The sequence below is a fragment of the Bos taurus genome, chromosome 21 (assembly GCF_002263795.3).
Source record: "Bos taurus isolate L1 Dominette 01449 registration number 42190680 breed Hereford chromosome 21, ARS-UCD2.0, whole genome shotgun sequence".
NCBI lineage: Eukaryota > Metazoa > Chordata > Mammalia > Artiodactyla > Bovidae > Bos > Bos taurus.
Window position 1 is genome coordinate 6,621,552 of NC_037348.1, and position 12,626 is coordinate 6,634,177.

Below are 12,626 nucleotides of genomic sequence, written 5' to 3' on the forward strand. Positions count from 1 at the left end.
GAGAGCACAGGGAGGCCCCCACATCCATTGAGGGCTCCTCAGCCCAGAACGGCTTTGGCTCAGGGGCACAGCTCCAGTGGGAGCTCCAGGCATGGGACCTTTCCCGACAGGAAGGGACACTTCTTCAGGACACAGGGCTGGGGTCTCTCAGCAGTGGCTGTCTCCAAGAAGGTCCCTCTCTGAGCTCCAAACCTAGCCCAGTGGTCTTCCACGAGGCCCTGGGCCTGCAGCCTCACCTGGGAATTCAGCAGGAACACAAATCCTTGGGCAATGGGTGACCTACCCAGGCCTCCAGGTGACTGCAGCCTGCTGGAGTTTGGTGAGCTTGTGTTCCTGGGCCCAGGAGGTCATCTCTCTGTTCTGGACATTGACCACAGCTGGTCAGACCAGGAGGCGTTGTTCCTTTAGCAGGTGCTAAGTGAGGACTGTGTGGAAGGGCATACCATCTTGGTAGACTAATTTTAGCCCTCAAGAGTCATCACCCCAGTGAAAAAATAAGCAGGGGGCTCATGTTTTGGAAAGGATGGTACAACACCTCCTCAGAGAAACAGATGCTGACAGTGGGCCCCTGGACTTACCTGTGAATAACCTGGACTCTCAAAAAGAGGCGAGGGCTGGCTCCTTGCAGTCCAAGCATACCCAAGTGTTGCAAAGCCACAGGGCGCCCAGCAGTCCCGTGGACAGTCTCGTCTCACCAGGCCCCCAACTGATGGTGACTTCATCCCTGAAAAAATGGAAACCAATTCCAAACGTTGCATATTCTTAAACATTGGATCCCATGAGGTCTAACTCAGTGTCAGCTGGGGCCTGCTACTGAGCAAGCATGCACACATTCTTTATGTTATGTTTTAGGAGCAATGGTGAGAATCACAGTGGTTCTCATCGTGTCAGCTGCGGCCTGCTACTAAGCAAGCATGCACACATTCTTTATGTTATGTTTTAGGAGCAGTGGTGAGAATCACAGTGGTTCTCATCGTGGGCCCCCCTACCTGCCTCTGCTTGTCCGGAGCGGCAGTGTCTCCTGTCAGGGGAGGGGGCCCCTGAGGACACCTGATGCTGCCCTGGCTATGCAGGGGCTTTGCGAGCATTCATTTGCACTACTGCCCTTCCTCATTCTCACTTTCTTTTCCCCACCAAGATCCTTCTTTCAGGGGACCCTTGGGAGGGAAAGCGGTTTGCTCATTTAGGAAAGTGGTGTCCTTCTTCCCAGTGAGTCCCTCATCCTACTCCTCCTGGAAGCTCCTCCCATGCCTGTCCATCTTGCATCCAGGTGAATTCTTAGTCTGGCAGATTTGAAATGCAGACTTCGCCTCCTAGCTGTGTCTTACCAGGAAAATCCATGGACAGAGGAGCCTGAGCAACTGAGCACATACGCACACACACACGTGCACACGCATGCACACACAGCCACACACACACGATCTCAGCCAGACAACAAGTAGCCTTTTGAAATTCCAGCATGGATTCTGCCCCAACACCTCCTTTTCCCAAAGGTAGTGTTTCTGATGTTCTTTTAGCTTCCCTATTCTGAGCATTTCAAAGTTCTCACAAAGCCAGCATCCTCTGGGGAGAGGCCTGACCTTGTCCAGAATGTCTTACAGTGGCCTCAGTCCCAGGCTGGGGACATCAGGGTTCCCAAGCCAGCCTGAGGCCAGGAGGCAGGAGGTGAAGGACCATTCCTGGCCCTGCCAGACACTCACTGTGTGGCCCCTAGGTTTGCCACGTGCCTTCGCTGGGCTGGGGAAAGCTGTCCAGACCAGGAGGGCTGTTAGCGTAGAGTATCCAGAAAACTTTTATCTGGACATCCTGACTGAGATATCAGTGGTACCTGCTCAAATCAGAGACCCACTATTGCTGAGCCGCAGTGTGATTAAAAGCATAATAGGAAACCAGTGTGAGAGGAGTCTAGAGCTGAGAGTACCTGGAGACGGGGAAGCCACGTGGGGACAGGTCAGGGTGACGTGAAAGAGGCAAGATGCAGGGGCCAGCTTGGGGGTCTTGGCCCTGTGGCAGTACTGGAAACAGGCTAGGGACCCGGACGTTGGACTCTGGAACAGGAGACTCGAAATTGGGCAGCGCACATGTGGCACACAGATCTGACCACAGGGAGTTGCAGAGGCTGCCGGTTGAGGAGAATTTTGGATCTTGGCTGCCTTCTGTTCGTAGTGCCTGTAATTTTGTGTTAAGCGTCTTCCCAGGAATTAGCCAGTAGTCCAGATCGTGAACCTAGGCAGCTCCTGCCACATGATCCAGCTCGCCTACTTCCAGGTCTCACGGGGTGGTCTGCCCTGGCAAGGTGTGACAGTCAATGCCGCTTACCAGTCGGCGTCTCCATTCGTCACTGATTCACCCCTTCATTCACTTTCTCTGTTCACACCTTGTCTGGTCTCTGGCTGCCAAAGCCCCTGATCTTCTCGCCCTGTAGCTGTTTTTATACTAACTTTGGACACATTGGAGTTTCTTTTTTAAAAATGTATTGCCCTTTTTCAGTTTTCATTTCATTTGGGAACCAAATTTGCTTTGCCCTTAGCATATCTTCAAGTCTTCGCTGAAATACATTCAGTGACGGTATCATTTTTGGACACATGATAATAAGTTCTCACTAATTCTTTCCCAAAGAAACAAAAGCGTCCAAGGGTGAGACTCCACACTGTTCAGAATGAAGCCTCATTTGTGCTTCGTGTAGCATGCCACGCTGCCAGGGTTCTCTGAGTGTGGTCCCGGCCAGCAGCTGCAGCAGCACTTGGGAACTTCACAGAAATAGAGATACTCGGGTCCATTCAGCCCTGCTGGATCAGAAACTTTGGGAATGGGTCCTGCATCTGTGTTTTCACGGCCCTCCTGGTGAGGTGGATGCACCTTGATGTTTAAGAATCACTGCCCTTATGAAACAGAGGGTTCTGGTTCATTGGGTGAGCTGCGGGGCCAAGCCTTTGCCTCCAGGAGGTTTGTGGTGTGGCTGGCTCTACTCCGTGCCCTGCCCCCTTGGGAGCGGGGACACAGAAGGGGGAAGGGGTGCAGTCACCTGGGCTTGGCTTGTCTGGATTAGAACCCTTCCCAGCCTGATGCAGGATACAGGGCAGTGGAGACCCAGTTCTTGTTCTGGAATTCTTTACTCCAGGGGAGATGGGTGGAGAGACATTTTAGCAATTTAACTAGCAAATAATTAAACACACGAGTGTTTACCGTAACAAACTCAGGTATGTTATTTTGCAGACCATAAAAGTCTCGTGAATTTTTTTTTAAGGAGAAACAGGAATTCACAACCTTTTTCCACTTTTTATGAACTGACTGTGCTTCCCTGGGGCCAGCCAGGGTCAGGGTGACCCTCCTCTGCCCTCAGACAGGCCTGTCTGAAAAAATTTGAAAAAATTTGAGCAGCAGGGTATCTTCCTGGGCTAAATCCCCCTGACTGAGGACTAGGGGGCTCACGCCCAGCCAGCCTGAGTGAGCTCTGGGCTTCCTGACCCCAGCAGAAAAGTCACTATGGTGTCTGCCGTGTCTTCTGAGACTGTTGGCTATTCCAGCCGAGATAGAATCACGGACTGACGCAGCTCCAAGGGGAACACGGATCGTGTGAAACTGTGGCCATGCCGGGAGGTGTGGGAGCTGGCTTCCCTTCTCCCCATGGCCCCACCTCGGGTGGCTCTGGAAGGGCCTGGCCCGGGCCCCAGTGTGAGTTCCAGGCCCCTGGGCCTTCACAGATCCCTTCTCCCTAACAGACACTAACGCAGGTATTTGATGACTATGTGGTGTAAGGGCAAATGTAATACAAGCTGGATTGTATTCTTTTTCTCTCCTGGTTTTAAAATATTTGCTTGGGCCTCTGGAGGTGTTGTGAGCCCTCCCGCGCCAGCCTGCTGGGCCTCATGGAGAGTCAGCCCTGCAGGGTGTGCCTCTGAGTGCTACACTCAGAATAACCCAGCGCTCTGCTTGTTTAGAAAATCGGCTGTGATGGCATCATCGGGTCTGCGGCCAAAGAAGACCGGTGTGGGGTCTGCAGCGGGGACGGCAAGACCTGCCGCGTGGTCAAGGGCGACTTCAGCCACGCTCGGGGCACAGGTGAGCTCGAGCCTCAGGAAAGGTGGCCCCGGCCACTGAGAGCAGACGGGTGAGCACGGTCCCCAGGGTGTTGCTGCAGCAACCGGACAGCCTACAAGTGCTGTGCATTTTATTGCCCCAAAGCCAATCTTACTGGATCCTCTCTTGACCAAAGTCAATGATCACTTGGCTTCCTTGCATCTTACGTGTATGGACCAGTTAATAATAGTTATGGAGGCTTCCCAGGTGGCACAGCAGTAAAGAATCTTCCTGCCATTGCAAGAGGCGCAGGTTCGATCCCTGGGTTGGGAAGATTCCCGTGAAGAAGGAAATGGCAATCCACCCCAGTATTCTTGCCTGGAGAATCCCCAGGGGCAGAGGAGCTTAGGAGCTTGGTGGGCTACAGTCCACGGAGTTGCAAAGAATTGGACACAACTGAGTGACTGAGCACGCACCCACAATAGTATTTACGGCCCCCTGCACTTTAGTCTTAGGATTTCTGAAAGGCAGAGAAAAACATGATAGCCAGAATGACATGTTTAGGTTCTTTGACCTGAATAGTCTGTCCCAGTGCTGTGGGTTGGCCCCCGAGGTCCATTCTCATGCAGTGGCTCCCTGTCCCACCAGCCCCCCCCCACCCCCGCCCCTCTCGCAGCGCACGCCAGCTCGTCTGTCTGTCTGTCCCACATACAAAGGTGACAACAGACACTTGTCCACATCGTTTTTACCCATGTAAAATGAGGTTCTTTGCTGTCCCTGAACTTTCCGTCAGTAAAAGGATAGCATTTCCACACATCGCTAAACATGCCTGAAGCCCCATGTTCTGGGACGTCCGTGATGCGGCTGCTGGATGGGACTGCAGAGTCCCTGTGACTCCCGTGTCCCAGAGGTAGCCCGGCCCCCTCCCCGGGCCTGGAGAAGTCGAAGGGTTCAGCTGATGGGCAGCGCAGTCTTTCCGCTGGAACCATCTTCACAGCCTGTGTGTGTGGGCTGCCTTGCCCAGAGGTGGGAGAGTTTCTGATTGCCCACCTGGTGGCTGCCAACTTACAATGTCCAGGGAAGTAGCTTCTTGACACCCACTCAATGAGAGGAGCACGAGGTGGGCAAGTCGCCCGGAGGGTGAGTGAGTGTCCCTTCCCCTGACACCGCCAAGGATGACAGCACCAGGATAACTCGCTGAGTGGAGCTGAGCTAGAAGCTTCCAATTCCCAGAGCTGCTTTGGATGGAGGCGTTTCAGGCGCGTTCCCCCGGTACGGGGACAGGATCACAGTTGTTCCCCCTGTCCCACAGAGCAAGCAGAGAGGAGAATCCATGCACGGCTGCCTTTCTCTGTTGGTACAGGAGCCCTGGTCTGGAGCAAAGGCTGCTTCTAGACACCTCATGGAAAGGGCTCCTACTATACAGACACTCTGCAGAATCCTGACAGCCAAACCAGAGCCACACGCAAGTGAGAATTACACTTCCGGCTCAGTAAGGGCTGGTTTCCGGACTTTGAAGATGGGTGCCCAGGCTGTGGGACCGGCCTCCTGAGGGAACCTCTGCCTCCTGCCCGGCTCTGACGAAAGCCAAAGAAGCTGCCACTGGAACGAGTCAGTGTGGGGGAGGTGCCCCCCAAAGCCGCACCATCCAGTGCAGTCGCCACAGGCCACCAACGTCCATTCAGATTTTAAATATAATTAGTTTAAATTAAAGCAGCATAAAACTTCAGTCCCGTGAGCCACATTTCAATGCCCCGTTGCCACATGTGACAGGGGGCTCCCGCGTTGAATGTCACAGAGAGAAGTGCTCCTTCCTTGCAGAAAGTTCTCTCGGACAGTAGTGCTCTGCACCTTGGGGACATCCGCTCTCTGTTTCGTCTGATGCCACTGTCCCTGTTTGGACTCCAGCTCCAGTTTGACATGAGACTGACCTTGCCTCCTCTGCACCTGAGCAGCAAGGCTGCTTAAGAACAGACCTCAGCCTCTGGCAAGTGTTTGTTACTGACTTTTTTTTTTAAGTCAGCATTAGAACCCTTTATGTTTATAAACTGAATGTTGTGCTGAGCTCCAGTAAGCTGAGCTGTGCAATTGCTCTGCTCTGTGGAAGGCAGTCGAGCGCAGCCGTGCCCACTTCTGCCCCCAGGCAGTTCTCAGAGCCCTAAGGAAAGTTCCACCATAGTCCTTTGTACATGACCACTGTGCGCCACAGAGCTGCCAACCTCAAGAGCGCTTAGATCAGGACAGAAGCACTGTCTTTCCCCCCAGGCTCTAATGCACCTGTTGGCCTTTGGTCTTGGCACGAGCACATCCATTCCTCTTATGATGGCAGCGTCCTTCTCTGCTCCCCCATTCTCCACCCCAGCTTGTGCCTGGCCCCCTGTACATGCAGAAGGCAGGTGGACTGGAAGCCTCTGGAGGAGAGCAGTCCCCACCCTGACATGCGACTTAGTGCTCCTTCACTGAAGTCTTAGCAAACCTTCAGAGCAAGATAAGCTCAGTTAGCTTCACCCACCTCTAAAAGTTCTGTCCTAAATGCTTTCCAAATGTTACACCTTTGTTTTGAAGTCTAAAGCTGTCTTTAACAAATCCTAGGGATTGGGGTCTGTGAGCATCAGCTAATGTCAGTGTGGATTCTGTTTATTGAAGATGTGTGTAGAATGCCCACTCACACATGGATGAGTCGCTATCTAATTCAAGTTTCATCAGACACAGACGTGTAATCCACGTCTGACATTCTGGAATGCACATTCTTGAGATGATGCACACGGCCACCTGTGAGCCCACTCACCCTATGAACGTTTGTTCAGCACTGCTGCATTTTAAGCTTGAGTTGCAGAAATAAAAGTTAACTGTCACTGAGCTGGTCACAGTCAAGGGAGGGCACCCTCGGGCAAACAGCTTGAGCCCACATGTGAGGTGGAGGGGGCTCCACTCGGCTCTAGGGGTACCATGGGGCCCTAAGTCCTGGTGGGGCTCATCGCCCAGCCCTGCAGACAGATGAGGGTGGCCCCCACACCCTAAAGGATAAGTAGGAATTAAATAACAATGGAGATCTGGGAAGGATATTTCAGGCTGCAGGAAAAACCCAGCTTAGAAATGGCATAAAGCCCTCAGGTCGTGTAACATCTAGGTGACTCCAAGAGCGGCTGGATGAATTCAGAATCTTGTCAGTTTAGATACGAAGGTAACTTTCATCTCTGCCCAACTCTAAAGACAGGAGAGAGGAGGAATGCCTTATCACCCTGAGGGTGAATATCAAAGAAAATAACCATACCCAAAAGATAAAGTGGAATCAAATGCAGGATTTTTGCCCAATTATATGAAGTCCTGACCCTTGCCTGAACTCTTCTGGGTCCTTAACCCACATACTTGAGCTAAGGACCCTGAACAGACCTACACAGGGAGAGTGTCCACACCCCCAGGATGCCCACCTTGGGTGTCCTGGAGAGGTCCCAGTGCAGTGTCCTGAGCTGAGTGTTTTATTGCTCTCTGGCCTCTTGCCTTCCGACTTTGAACAGATGAGGTCTTGGGCCACTTGGCTCTAGGGGAATCCACTTGAATTGGCTATCATATTACTTTTCTGATGGATGGGCTTCAGAATGCACAAGCCTTGGATTGAGTTGAAACAGCTGAGCTTTTTTTAATTTAGAAACTTGAAAGTTCTTGATAGGATGCTTTCATTTCATTCATTAAATTTTCATTTTCACATTATTCCATGCTGCTCCTTGACACTTGAAAGGTGACTGATGTCCATGGACACCCAGTCCAGGACATCTCTGGACTCAAGTCCTCACCAAGAGCTGGCCATGATGCCCCATGGGCTCTGAATCCCTTTGCACTGTGTTCTTGAAGAGAACCTTCTCAAACTATCAGCTCTTAAAAAGGAGAGTGATGTCATCTATCCCTATTGAATGTGGATAGATCCACATGTCACACGTTTGTTCAATAATTACCTTTAGAACCTGTACCTCATGCCAAGTTCTGAGGTCCAGTGTCTAGGTGTGGGGCATGGAGGTTCCATGGGGAAATTTACCACTGTGTGATGGTGACACAGGCCACTTCTCTGCACTGACTATGAACTACAGTATCAGTTCCTGCAATATGCACGTAAACCAATTACCATGTATTTCTTTTTCTCAGTCAGGAATAATCTTTGTACCAAAGTATCCACATGTGTGATGGCAAAGGCTGTTCCCAGGTGTTTCTCATGTAAGATTCTGGCTATTCCAAGCAGAACTAGTGGTGATATGCCTGGTGTGGGGCTCTTACCTCGCTTATGTGCCTGAATGTTTGCTAAGTAGAGTCAGTGGGAGTGAGCATGTATGAAGCTGTGGATAAACACATATCGCTTATGTGAAATTGAAGTATAAGACTGATGACCTAAAAGAAAAGCTATAGAATAAAACCAATTCTAAGTCTATAAAAGATAAAGATTCATCAGATTAGGGGCCGTACAGAAACACATGTCAGTATGCCGGGGACACGTCTTCACTCTCCTCAGTCTCACCTGGCACTTGGGCAGAAAATGCTAAGACTTGCCAGAGAATGGAAGTTTCCATATTACATGGTTGGGCTTCCCAAAAGGCAAAGGACACTTGACAAGACCCTCCTGGTGTTCATGCTGGAGATAAAGGCCATGGCCTTGTTCGGCCCACCTGCACTGACCTCACATTCTGAGAACTGAGCCAGAATATTAGCCAGACTCCTGGGCTTCCCAAATCATTTTCAACTGGAACCAGAGAAACCATTAGGAATAAACATAAAGACAGTAATACTCTGATAACTTTTGTAAACAGCAAAAACTAGAAATTTACACAAAATGCCTCCCCATGCATTTTTAAAGATTATTACCCCTCCCAAAAGAAAAAAAACTTTGATTTTTTTTTTTTGTACATGTTTGATACAATCGTTCAAAAGTGTCCCAGTCAATGTAGCCAGGGCATTACCTATGTTCCATCATGGCATCTTATCAACTCAATGGTTTTCTTCCAAAGAAAGTTAATGCTGCTGAAACCTGTAACAAGGGAAAAATATGATCTAAAGAATCTACATGTAAAGTTCAGACAAAAGGTATTTTGCAGGGAAATGTGCTTATAGCCTGGTGATATTAATTATTCAGAAAATTTGAGGCAGGTTTAAGATCAACATCATTTTAAGGTCAACATCATTTTGAAGTTCTTCCTGACTACTTGTCCTTATGGCAAAAATTACATGTTCTCCTAGAATAATGGCGACAGTATTAACTTTTATCCATGGCTTCCTCATGACACTAAATTGTGTCCCTCTAACTGGATTTCTCCTGCTTAATGGCAGCGACTAGAATGGAAAATTAAATTAAAGATAGTCTTGCTGTCTTCCCTAAAGTGTGACTCTCTCTTGTGAATCCCTGGAGTAAACCACCCCCGCCTTTCATGCCATCAACAGAGTGATACCTGGCATCTGCAAAGGGGAGACATCTGGTATGAGGGATGACAAGGTGCTTCGGGGCTTGGTAATGGGACTCTTTCCCTTGCTGGTCACTCTTCATGCCAACCTTGGGATGGGCTTTGGGCTCTGTTGGGAACAGTGCATGAGAGATGGTTTCCTTGGTTTGTGGACAGAAGCCCTGCTTTTCACTTCAGGGATTTTCTCTTACATTATTTCATTACTCCATGTCATGAGCAGAGAAGCTCATCTTAGAAGGAAAGGTTAGCAGAGCCCAAGCATAGCAATGCTCTGCCCCATTATTCAGGGATTACCTTTATTCAGACACAACTGGGCTGTGTGTCTGCCCTGAGCTCTTTACTCTCCATCAGCCTCTGTCCACTAGGGTGCTTGAGAAAGGAAAGGAAATAGGTGCCTTTTCAGTGTTACTACAGGTGCCAAATCTAAGCTTAAAAATAGGCTGGTGAGCACACACTTAGTGCAGATGCCCCTTGCTGTGGAATGTAGAAATTTAATTGATTTGGACCTCAGCAAATATGTCTGTTGCCTTTGGTTCTGCTGGTGATGCTACCAAGATTTGTTAAGCACAAAATAGGAAAAGTCCATGTAACAGCAGCAATTTTCGGAGATCCTGTTACCAGGTCAGTTTAATGGTTTAAATGGAATGTTCTTCAAAAAAGGTTTTAACCACCACCAACCCTGAACAATCTTGTGTTCATTTTTGACACTTCACTATCTTCTATGCCTGGAATCCAATGAGTCTTCAAACTCCCCAAGAAGGAATACTTTTCTCTAAGAGAGATTTGTGGTATAAAATCCATTGCTGTGATCCTCAAAGATGTTTTTTTTTTTTTTTTTTTTGCATTCCTGAAGCAAAAATTGTTTTTAATCAAAAAACCTTGTCTCATACTATGAGGCTCAGCGGTAAAGAATGCAGGAGACATGGGTTCGATCCCTGGATTGGGAAGATCTCCTAGGGAAAGAAATGGCAACCCACTCCAGTATTCTTGCCTGGGAAATCCCATGGACAGAGGGGCCTGGTTGTCTAGAGTCTTTGGGGTTGCAAAGAGTCAGACTCAACTTAGACACTATATAACAACACCACACTGAAAGGACTGGAAAGTGAAGGGGCTGTGCCTGCAAGTTGGTGCTGCTGCCCTTAAGTGAGAGGTGGTTGGAGGGGATCGCCTGGAGGACCATACCCCCACCTGGTTCAAGAAGTCATCCTGCCTGCCTGGGAATCAGGGAGGATCAGGGCACAAGAAGTAGACAACTCATACCGGACTGTATTCACATCTGTGAAGTCTTCCTAAGCATAAAACATTTATTTGTAGGCATCCAAGACTGGATCTTTAGTAACAATGCCAAAATATTTGCTATCAAGACTCAAGGACTCCACTAAACTTTCAGTCTAGGATGGCTGGTTGAACACAGGTGTTCATCTCCTTGGCTTTTCATGATCACCTAAAAATGAATGAGCAGGAACTTATTAAAAGGTCTAGGGAGAGCGAGCTCATATCAAGTGGATGTTCATATGTTGTCTGAATGAGAATAAATAGATTTGGTTTAGATCTAGTAAATAAGCAAACAAGCATAACACACACTGCCATTTAGCTTGGAGGAAAAAGGGAACACGGCAGAGCAGGTCCTGATACTCTTATACACACCACTGTCACTCACATTTTAAGGAGCAAAATAAGTCGCATGGTCACATAATTTTAAGAGGTCAAGGAAATGCATTCCTACCATGATTCCAGAGAGAGACCTGACAATATTTGGTGGCCAGCCCCATGACACAGCACCTCTAGCAAACTTCTCTGCCTTCTGGTATTTTGGTTGCCAACATGTGATATCATTCCCTGGCCCCTAACTGAAAGCCAGTCCTGATAAGCAGCAAACACCATCCATGTATGGTAGACTCCCTTATCCCTGGGGGGTACCTTTCAACACCCCCAGTGGACGACTGAAAGCATAAATGGTCAGGGGCCCTTTATATATTGGGTCGGCCAAAAGGTTCCTTCCGGTTTCTACATAACATCTTGTGGAAAAACCCAAATGAATTTTTTGGTTATTCCAATACTATGCTTTTTTTCCCCTACAAATACACAACCTGAGATAAAGTCTGATATACAAATTAGGCACAGTAAGAGATTAATAATAACTAATAATAAAATCGGAGAAGGCGTAGAACAATTACAATACTATCCTGTAATACAAACTATGTAAATGTGGTCTTTCTCTCTCAAAATATCTTACTGTACAAATTTAATGCCTTTTCCATCTTAATTAAGCACTTAGCATGCACTGTGGCCATAAACTTTGGCAGTTTGAGATGTGACAGCAAATTTCTTTTTACCTTGTGCACAGTTTTATAAATGGAAGATTCATTCTTACCATAGATCTTAGCAACCTAAGCATATGATTTTCCCCCCTCTCTTTGTTAAGTCTAGAACTTCCACCTTTTCACTTAAAAAGAACTTTACAGCTTCTCTTTGGCATGTGCAAATTTCCAGCATCACTACTCTGGTGCCTTGGGGCCATTATAAAGTAAAATAAAGATCACTTGACTGTTGTGAAACCGCAATAGTCAGTCTGATAAGAGATGGCTACTAAGTGACTAATAGGCAGGTTATGGTTAACAAAGGGATAATTCACGTTCTGGGCAGGATGGAGTGGGACTGTGTGAGATTTCATCACGTTAGTCAAATGGCATGCAATTTTAAACTTATTGTTATTTCTGGAATTTTCCATTTAATATTTTTAGACTACAATTAACTGCAGGTAGCTAAAACTACAGAAAGTTACACTGCAGATAAGGAGGTTACTGTATGTAGAAGCAACTCATCTGTGGCATCCTTCTCAGAAGAGTCTGCAACAAATGGGAGAGACCAAGATAACTGAAATGTGAAAAACAAGATAACTCAAATAATAGAAGTTCCTGAGCTCTAATAACTATTCTTAGAAATATTTGAGAAGTGATTTTACTCAAAAAACCAGTACAGAGTGCCATGAGAAGAAGCAATCAGAAAACAAAAAGGAGATCTCAATTATTAAAACTATGACTATCATATTAAAACCTTGGAATCTAAAGCACCATACATAAAGAAATGACAAATGACAGAAAAAAATATATGCAAGTCTAGTTAAGAGTTTCAGTCCAAAATATATTAAATACACATTAA

The 12,626-nt window shown here is 47.8% G+C and overlaps 1 protein-coding gene across 3 annotated transcripts in view; it reads left to right on the forward strand.

Annotated features, from left to right (window-relative positions):
- The window catches only part of ADAMTS17 (ADAM metallopeptidase with thrombospondin type 1 motif 17), a 410,186-nt gene that overhangs the window by 289,816 nt on the left and 107,744 nt on the right, over positions 1 to 12,626 (forward strand). For all 3 annotated transcript variants that reach the window (XM_024982263.2, XM_024982261.2, XM_024982262.2), the window contains exon 15: positions 3,942 to 4,062. In XM_024982263.2, coding sequence (XP_024838031.1) covers positions 3,942 to 4,062 — 121 coding nt within the window. The remainder of the gene's footprint in view (positions 1 to 3,941; positions 4,063 to 12,626) is intronic.